At 40.0% G+C, this 10,377-nt stretch overlaps 1 protein-coding gene across 1 annotated transcript; it reads left to right on the top strand.

Moving 5' to 3' along the window:
• Window positions 1-8,337: 8,337 nt before the first annotated feature.
• LOC141100817 (uncharacterized) lies at window positions 8,338-10,175 on the top strand. The gene is made up of 2 exons (XM_073589489.1): window positions 8,338-8,507; window positions 8,618-10,175. The coding sequence occupies exon 2, from the start codon at window positions 8,853-8,855 to the stop codon at window positions 10,035-10,037; it is 1,185 nt and encodes a 394-aa protein (XP_073445590.1). The 5' UTR covers window positions 8,338-8,507; window positions 8,618-8,852; the 3' UTR covers window positions 10,038-10,175.
• Window positions 10,176-10,377: the final 202 nt, after the last annotated feature.

Raw genomic sequence — 10,377 nt, forward strand, 5'->3', positions numbered from 1 at the left:
TTGGAGAATTTTCAAAACATTCATTATTCTATAGAGCCCAATAGCAAAAAGCAGAGTTTTGAATGAACAATCACATTTCTTGGTAGAATCATGCAGGATTGAAAATTTTGATTTTTTTTACTCCTCTCAGCAGCCCAAACAAGTTTCTAAAAGGATGAGTTTGCAACTACTTTACTTTTGGAGAAAATTCAAAACATTCATTATTCAATAGGGCCCAAAATAGCAGAAAGCAGCGGTTTGAGTGAACACTCGCATTTCTTGGTAGAATCGTGCAAGATTGAAATTTTTGATGTTTTTCTACTCCTCTCATGAGCTCAAACAAGACTCTAAAAGGATGAGCTTGCAACTGCTTTACTTTTGGAGAAAATTCAAAACATTCATTATTCAATAGAGCCCAATAGCAAAAAGCAGAGTTTTGAATGAACAATCACATTTCTTGGTAGAATCATGCAGGATTGAAAATTTTGATGTTTTTTTACTCCTCTCAACAGCCCAATCAAGTTTCTAAAAGGATGAGTTTGCAACTACTTTACTTTTGGAGAAAATTCAAAACATTCATTATTCAATAGGGCCCAAAATAACAGAAAGCAGCGGTTTGAATGAACACTCACATTTCTTGGTAGAATCGTGCAGGATTGAAATTTTTGATGTTTTTCTACTCCTCTCATGAGCCCAAACAAGACTCTAAAAGGATGAGCTTGCAACTGCTTTACTTTTGGAGAAAATTCAAAACATTTATTATTCAAAAGAGCCCAATAGCAAAAAGCAGAGTTTTGAATGAACAATCACATTTTTTGGTAGAATCATGCAGGATTTAAAATTTTGATTTTTTTTACTCCTCTCAACAGCCCAAACAAGTTTCTTAAAGGATGAGTTTGCAACTACTTTACTTTTGGAGAAAATTCAAAACATTCATTATTCAATAGGGCCCAAAATAGCAGAAAGCAGCGGTTTGAATGAACACTCACATTTCTTGGTAGAATCGTGCAGGATTGAAATTTTTGATGTTTTTCTACTCCTCTCATGAGCCCAAACAAGACTCTAAAAGGATGAGCTTGCAACTGCTTTACTTTTGGAGAAAATTCAAAACATTCATTATTCAATAGAGCCCAATAGCAAAAAGCAGAGTTTTGAATGAACAATCACATTTCTTGGTAGAATCATGCAGGATTGAAAATTTTGATGTTTTTTTACTCCTCTCAACAGCCCAATCAAGTTTCTAAAAGGATGAGTTTGCAACTACTTTACTTTTGGAGAAAATTCAAAACATTCATTATTCAATAGGGCCCAAAATAACAGAAAGCAGCGGTTTGAATGAACACTCACATTTCTTGGTAGAATCGTGCAGGATTGAAATTTTTGATGTTTTTCTACTCCTCTCATGAGCCCAAAAAAGACTCTAAAAGGATGAGCTTGCAACTGCTTTACTTTTGGAGAAAATTCAAAACATTTATTATTCAAAAGAGCCCAATAGCAAAAAGCAGAGTTTTGAATGAACAATCACATTTCTTGGTAGAATCATGCAGGATTTAAAATTTTGATGTTTTTTTACAACTCTCAACAGCCCAAACAAGTTTCTAAAAGGATGAGTTTGCAACTACTTTACTTTTGGAGAAAATTCAAAACATTCATTATTCAATAGGGCCCAAAATAGCAGAAAGCAGCGGTTTGAATGAACACTCACATTTCTTGGTAGAATCGTGCAGGATTGACATTTTTGATGTTTTTCTACTCCTCTCATGAGCCCAAACAAGACTCTAAAAGGATGAGCTTGCAACTGCTTTACTTTTGGAGAAAATTCAAAACATTCATTATTCAATAGAGCCCAATAGCAAAAAGCAGAGTTTTGAATGAACAATCACATTTCTTGGTAGAATCATGCGGGATTGAAAATTTTGATGTTTTTTTACTCCTCTCAACAGCCCAAACAAGTTTCTAAAAGGATGAGTTTGCAACTACTTTACTTTTGGAGAAAATTCAAAACATTCATTATTCAATAGGGCCCAAAATAACAGAAAGCAGCGGTTTGAATGAACACTCACATTTCTTGGTAGAATCGTGCAGGATTGAAATTTTTGATGTTTTTCTACTCCTCCCATGAGCCCAAACAAGACTCTAAAAGGATGAGCTTGCAACTGCTTTACTTTTGGAGAAAATTCAAAACATTCATTATTCAATAGAGCCCAATAGCAAAAAGCAGAGTTTTGAATGAACAATCACATTTCTTGGTAGAATCATGCAGGATTGAAAATTTTGATGTTTTTTTACTCCTCTCTACAGCCCAAACAAGTTTCTAAAAGGATGAGTTTTCAACTACTTTACTTTTGGAGAAAGTTCAAAACATTCATTATTCAATAGGGCCCAAAATAGCAGAAAGCAGTGGTTTGAATGAACACTCACATTTCTTGGTAGAATCGTGCAGGATTGAAATTTTTGATGTTTTTCTACTCCTCTCATGAGCCCAAACAAGACTCTAAAAGGATGAGCTTGCAACTGCTTTACTTTTGGAGAAAATTCAAAACATTCATTATTCAAAAGAGCCCAATAGCAAAAAGCAGAGTTTTGAATGGACAATCACATTTCTTGGTAGAATCATGCAGGATTGAAAATTTTGATGTTTTTTTACTCCTCTCAACAACCCAAACAAGTTTTTAAAAGGATGAGTTTGCAACTACTTTACTTTTGGAGAAAATTCAAAACATTCATTATTCAATAGGGCCCAAAATAGCAGAAAGCAGCGGTTTGAATGAACACTCACATTTCTTGGTAGAATCGTGCAGGATTGAAATTTTTGATGTTTTTCTACTCATCTCATGAGCCCAAACAAGACTCTAAAAGGATGAGCTTGCAACTGCCTTACTTTTGGAGAAAATTCAAAACATTCATTATTCAATAGAGCCCAATAGCAAAAAGCAGAGTTTTGAATGAACAATCACATTTCTTGGTAGAATCATGCAGGATTGAAAATTTTGATGTTTTTTTACTCCTCTCAACAGCACAAACAAGTTTCTAAAAGGATGAGTTTGCAACTACTTTACTTTTGGAGAAAATTCAAAACATTCATTATTCAATAGGGCCCAAAATAGCAGAAAGCAGCGGTTTGAATGAACACTCACATTTTTTGGTAGAATCGTGCAGGATTGAAATTTTTGATGTTTTTCTACTCCTCTCATGAGCCCAAACAAGACTCTAAAAGGATGAGCTTGCAACTGCTTTACTTTTGGAGAAAATTCAAAACATTCATTATTCAATAGAGCCCAATAGCAAAAAGCAGAGTTTTGAATGAACAATCACATTTCTTGGTAAAATCATGCAGGATTGAAAATTTTGATGTTTTTTTACTCCTCTCAACAGCCCAAACAAGTTTCTAAAAGGATGAGTTTGCAACTACTTTACTTTTGGAGAAAATTCAAAACATTCATTATTCAATAGGGCCCAAAATAGCAGAAAGCAGCGGTTTGAATGAACACTCACATTTCTTGGTAGAATCATGCAGGATTGAAATTTTTGATGTTTTTCTACTCCTCTCATGAGCCCAAACAAGACTCTAAAAGGATGAGCTTGCAACTGCTTTACTTTTGGAGAAAATTCAAAACATTCATTATTCAATAGATCCCAATAGCAAAAAGCAGAGTTTTGAATGAACAATCACATTTCTTGGTAGAATCATGCAGGATTGAAAATTTTGATGTTTTTTTTACTCCTCTCAACAGCCCAAACAAGTTTCTAAAAGGATGAGTTTGCAACTACTTTACTTTTGGAGAAAATTCAAAACATTCATTATTCAATAGGGCCCAAAATAGCAGAAAGCAGCGGTTTGAATGAACACTCACATTTCTTGGTAGAATCGTGCAGTATTGAAATTTTTGATGTTTTTCTACTCCTCTCATGAGCCCAAACAAGACTCTAAAAGGATGAGCTTGCAACTGCTTTACTTTTGGAGAAAATTCAAAACATTCATTATTCAATAGAGCCCTGCAAAAACCTCTGCAAAAAGCAGTTTTGAATGAACAATCACATTTCTTGGTAGAATCATGCAGGATTGAAAATTTTGATGTTTTTTTTACTCCTCTCAACAGCCCAAACAAGTTTCTAAAAGGATGAGTTTGCAACTACTTTACTTTTGGAGAAAATTCAAAACATTCATTATTCAATAGGTCCCAAAATAGCAGAAAGCAGCGGTTTGAATGAACACTCATTTCTTGGTAGAATCGTGCAGGATTGAAATTTTTGATGTTTTTCTACTCCGCTCATGAGCCCAAACAAGACTCTAAAAGGATGAGCTTGCAACTGCTTTACTTTTGGAGAAAATTCAAAACATTCATTATTCAAAAGAGCCCAGTAGCAAAAAGCAGAGTTTTGAATGGACAATCACATTTCTTGGTAGAATCATGGAGGATTGAAAATTTTGATGTTTTTTTACTCCTCTCAACAGCCCAAACAAGTTTTTAAAAGGATGAGTTTGCAACTACTTTACTTTTGGAGAAAATTCAAAACATTCATTATTCAATAGGGCCCAAAATAGCAGAAAGCAGCGGTTTGAATGAACACTCACATTTCTTGGTAGAATCGTGCAGGATTGAAATTTTTGTTGTTTTCTACTCCTCTCATGAGCCCAAACAAGACTCTAAAAGGATGAGCTTGCAACTGCTTTACTTTTGGAGAAAATTCAAAACATTCATTATTCAATAGAGCCCATTAGCAAAAAGCATAGTTTTGAATGAACAATCACATTTCTTGGTAGAATCATGCAGGATTGAAAATTTTGATGTTTTTTTACTCCTCTCAACAGCCCAAACAAGTTTCTAAAAGGATGAGTTTGCAACTACTTTACTTTTGTAGAAAATTCAAAACATTCATTATTCAATAGGGCCCAAAATAGCAGAAAGCAGCGGTTTGAATGAACACTCACACTTCTTGGTAGAATCGTGCAGGATTGAAATTTTTGATGTTTTTCTACTCATCTCATGAGCCCAAACAAAACTCTAAAAGGATGAGCTTGCAACTGCCTTACTTTTGGAGAAAATTCAAAACATTCATTATTCAATAGAGCCCAATAGCAAAAAGCAGAGTTTTGAATGAACAATCACATTTCTTGGTAGAATCATGCAGGATTGAAAATTTTGATGTTTTTTTACTCCTCTCAACAGCACAAACAAGTTTCTAAAAGGATGAGTTTGCAACTACTTTACTTTTGGAGAAAATTCAAAACATTCATTATTCAATAGGGCCCAAAATAGCAGAAAGCAGCGGTTTGAATGAACACTCACATTTTTTGGTAGAATCGTGCAGGATTGAAATTTTTGATGTTTTTCTACTCCTCTCATGAGCCCAAACAAGACTCTAAAAGGATGAGCTTGCAACTGCTTTACTTTTGGAGAAAATTCAAAACATTCATTATTCAATAGAGCCCAATAGCAAAAAGCAGAGTTTTGAATGAACAATCACATTTCTTGGTAAAATCATGCAGGATTGAAAATTTTGATGTTTTTTTACTCCTCTCAACAGCCCAAACAAGTTTCTAAAAGGATGAGTTTGCAACTACTTTACTTTTGGAGAAAATTCAAAACATTCATTATTCAATAGGGCCCAAAATAGCAGAAAGCAGCGGTTTGAATGAACACTCACATTTCTTGGTAGAATCGTGCAGGATTGAAATTTTTGATCTTTTTCTACTCCTCTCATGAGCCCAAACAAGACTCTAAAAGGATGAGCTTGCAACTGCTTTACTTTTGGAGAAAATTCAAAACATTCATTATTCAACAGAGCCCAATAGCAAAAAGCAGAGTTTTGAATGAACAATCACATTTCTTGGTAGAATCATGCAGGATTGAAAATTTTGATGTTTTTTTTACTACTCTCAACAGCCCAAACAAGTTTCTAAAAGGATGAGTTTGCAACTACTTTACTTTTGGAGAAAATTCAAAACATTCATTATTCAATAGGGCCCAAAATAGCAGAAAGAAGCGGTTTGAATGAACACTCACATTTCTTGGTAGAATCGTGCAGTATTGAAATTTTTGATGTTTTTCTACTCATCTCATGAGCCCAAACAAGACTCTAAAAGGATGAGCTTAGGCTGGTTTCACATTTGCGTTTTTTAGCGCTGGAAAAAAACGCATACGTGCGCATGCGATTTTTCCCCTATATTTAACATGGGTGCGCATACATGCGCGCTTGTAAGCGCATGTATGCGATTTTCATGCGCTGCGTTTTTTTGGGGTGTGCGTTGGTATTTTCCAGATGCTGCATGTTGCATTTTTTGGCCCTGGAAAAAAGCGCATGCGCACGTATGCGCACGTTTTGCGCTAAAAATGGCCATTATAGCCTATGGATGCGCATACGTGCGCACTGGCATGCGCAGGTATGCGATTTTTTAGCTCTGCGTTTTTTGGGTGGTGTCCACTTTTTATCCTAGTTAGAATCTTCTAAAGTCAAAAAAAAAAAGTCTATATAAAGGAGGTGCCTGCCAAAACTCTGCCACTACTACACTGAGAGATTGAAGAGCAGACAGTCAACCAAGAACCCATTATATCAGCGAAGAATGTGAGTATATTACATTATATGCCTGTCCTTTTAAATTATGTATGTACTAATGATTTTTATTATTTTTACATGCAGTATGTCTTCAGAATCCGAGTATTCCCCATCGCGGCAGGAATTGGCGCAAGCAGACCGTGAGGTGATTATTTTCGTGCATCTGGTAAGTATATCTGCTGCTTCTCCAAATCTCTTACGTTTTTTTCAACTTTCTTAAGACATCGTCATCATCATCTGCGGACGGCACTAGTGAGGGCGAAGAGCAGGAGCAGCGAAGCCAAGTCCCGGTGGTGATACGGAATGTAAGTATCAAATGATTTGTAATGTTCTTTATTTTTTATCTTCTATTTTTACTCATTTTTTTGTTTCTTTTTTTGTAACTTTTTATTCAATTTAAATTTGATTATTCTAATGAATGTGTTTTGTCTAGGTTCCACAACGGGATGAAGACGTCTACCTGGATAATGAGCAGCTCATCAGCCTGGTCCAGGAGCGTTCGCCGTTGTGGGACAGCCGTGACCGGCTGTACAAGGACAATGTGGTGACCCGGCGGCTATGGAATGAGGTGGCCGCAGCGTTGATGGATGGCTGGGACAGCGCCACAGCATCCTCCAAAAAGGCGTTTAGTGAGTATTTCCCTGCTCTGTATTGTGCCGCAGTGACTGTTGTCCTTGACGGCACTGTTGGGTTTCGTGCTAGGCGTATTCTAGCAGGAAACCCAACAGTGTCATCGGGGTCTACAGTGACTGCTTTGAGTATTGTATTGCTACATTGTGCCGCAGTGACTGTTGTCCTTGACGGCACTGTTGGGTTTCGTGCTAGGCGTATTCTAGCAGGAAACCCAACAGTGTCATCGGTGTCTACAGTGACTGCTTTGAGTATTGTATTGCTACATTGTGCCGCAGTGACTGTTGTCCTTGACGGCACTGTTGGGTTTCGTGCTAGGCGTATTCTAGCAGGAAACCCAACAGTTTCATCGGGGTCTACAGTGACTGCTTTGAGTATTGTATTGCTACATTGTGCCGCAGTGACTGTTGTCCTTGACAGCACTGTTGGGTTTCGTGCTAGGCGTATTCTAGCAGGAAACCCAACATTTTCATCGGGGTCTACAGTGACTGCTTTAAGTATTGTATTGCTACATTGTGCCGCAGTGACTGTTGTCCTTGACGGCACTGTTGGGTTTCGTGCTAGGCGTATTCTAGCAGGAAACCCAACAGTGTCATCGGTGTCTACAGTGACTGCTTTGAGTATTGTATTGCTACATTGTGCCGCAGTGACTGTTGTCCTTGACGGCACTGTTGGGTTTCGTGCTAGGCGTATTCTAGCAGGAAACCCAACAGTTTCATCGGGGTCTACAGTGACTGCTTTGAGTATTGTATTGCTACATTGTGCCGCAGTGACTGTTGTCCTTGACGGCACTGTTGGGTTTCGTGCTAGGCGTATTCTAGCAGGAAACCCAACATTTTCATCGGGGTCTACAGTGACTGCTTTGAGTATTGTATTGCTACATTGTGCCGCAGTGACTGTTGTCCTTGACGGCACTGTTGGGTTTCGTGCTAGGCGTATTCTAGCAGGAAACCCAACAGTGTCATCGGTGTCTACAGTGACTGCTTTGAGTATTGTATTGCTACATTGTGCCGCAGTGACTGTTGTCCTTGACGGCACTGTTGGGTTTCGTGCTAGGCGTATTCTAGCAGGAAACCCAACATTTTCATCGGGGTCTACAGTGACTGCTTTGAGTATTGTATTGCTACATTGTGCCGCAGTGACTCTTGTCCTTGACGGCACTGTTTTTTTTTATCAACAGTGGACAAAGTCCGAACACGTTGGCGTTCGATCAAGGACCGCTTCAACAGTGATGTTCGTGCTGAGGGCCAGGTTCGCAGTGGATCTGCGTCAAGGACCAGAACTAGATACCGTCACTATCATGCGTTGCAGTTCCTAAGACCGGTCCTTGCCACAAGATCGTAAGTATTATACATTTTGGGTTTTTATTTTTATTAATCTGTGTTTTTCTAATCCACAGCTGATGCTTCTTGTAAAGGCATGGTAGTAATGATTTTCCTTTCTTCCACAGCACCTGGAGCAGCACCCTGCAACCTGGCCCTGGAGCGGTCCTTCCTCGGACGTCCTCTGACCCGTCCCAGCCATCCGACAGCCAGGAAGCACCTTGCAGGTCAACCACACACACAGCTGGTGACCAGGAAGCTGGGCCATCAGGTGTTCCCCTGTCCCAGGTCTCTGCCACTGGTTATGCGGGCACTACCCGCCAGCGGCAGAGGGCCTTGGACAGGAATGTCTTGCCCGAGTTTATGCATTTGAGCGAGACATTTAATTCCAGCCTCAAGTCACTGTCCGACAGAGTTGAAAGCGGTTTTGCCCTCATGGAACGTGGTTTTAACCACTTTGAACACCGCTTCAATTCTGTAGAACAGCGCCTTGACCGTCTGGAGGCCGACCTCAACAGACCAGCACACCATTTTTTTAGTAAGATTGAAAAGGGCATGGCGGAACACCTTAGTCCTGATCAACAGCTGAATGTGCTGCAGGCCTGCAACAATGCTTTCTTGCAGGCTATGCAGCATAATCGGTACGGTCAGCAGTCAGTGGTGTCCTTTCCACCTGTGCCACCATTGACTCGCTTCACCTCACTACCGACTTGTGCTGCATACCACTGCACGGACACCTCTATTCAAAGCCAGGACACCCACCGTTACACCACCACAAGTCTGAGTGCAGCTTGTCACTTCACCGACACCACCATGGCAAGCGCTGCTCCTGTCTGGAGCACCACCGCCAATCCCATGCATGCGTGGAGCTCAGCCACCACTAGGCAAACATGGAACAGCCCTGCCGCTACAACAACATGTAGTAGCCCTGCCACCACCACTCTGCAAACCTGGGCCATCACTGCCGCCACCAGTCCTCCTGCAAGGACGAGCACTGACAACGAAGAGCAGCAGCAGCCACCTCAGCAGCAGCAGCCACCTCAGCAGCAGCAGCCACCTCAGCATCAGCCGCCACCTCAGCAGCAGCAGCCACCTCAGCAGCAGCCGCCACCTCAGCAGCAGCAGCAACCACCTCAGCAGCAGCAGCCACCTCAGCAGCAGCCGCCACCTCAGCAGCAGCCGCCACCTCAGCAGCAGCCGCCACCTCTGCAGCAGCAGCCGCCACCTCAGCAGCAGCAGCCATACCAGCAGACGGGGGACCTACATTCCATATTTGCCCCTACTTCAAGGCGAAATCAATCAAGGCGGGCATTGGGCCAAAGTCGGTCCAGGCACACAAGCCTACGGCGACATGCCTTTACAACTAATGTAACTGAACAGATTTCCTCTCCTACAAGTGTTCCAAGTTTAATTCCCTTAACTGGACTACCTTCCCCCACAAGTTTTGTTGCCCCTTCCCCTCAAACACCGTCTTCAACTGCAAGTGTTGCATATTCCCTGCACACCCCCAAATTGAAACCATCTGCCCCCAAACGCCGTAAAAAATAATTTTTAGTTTTTTTTTTGTGATAAAAAATAAATTTACATTTGTGGTTCACCATTAATAAGTTTCATTAATGTTGTTTGCGCCGCTCACACACACTGATGGGTAAATACATGTTAAAAACCAACCCAAGGGCTAGTATAGTCATATGTGAAATAACATGGACTAGTATAGTCATTCCAAGGCCTAGTGTAATAACTCTAGTTTTACCAAATAGAATCTGGTTTCATGAAAAACAAACTGTTGAAACTTGTCTAAAAAATAAGTTTCTTTCTAGTTTCACCAGTTTGTTTTTTGTGAAACAAGATGCTAGTTGTTAAAAATCTAGTTATTACAGTAGGCCTT

This window comes from Dendrobates tinctorius, unplaced genomic scaffold (genome assembly GCF_039654945.1).
Source record: "Dendrobates tinctorius isolate UK_male_01 unplaced genomic scaffold, ASM3965494v1 ptg000110l, whole genome shotgun sequence".
Classification (NCBI taxonomy): domain Eukaryota; kingdom Metazoa; phylum Chordata; class Amphibia; order Anura; family Dendrobatidae; genus Dendrobates; species Dendrobates tinctorius.

Bases quoted from the DNA above. Each gene is read 5' to 3' on its own strand.
- LOC141100817 (XM_073589489.1), top strand. From the start codon at position 8,853: ATGCATTTGAGCGAGACATTTAATTCCAGCCTCAAGTCACTGTCCGAC.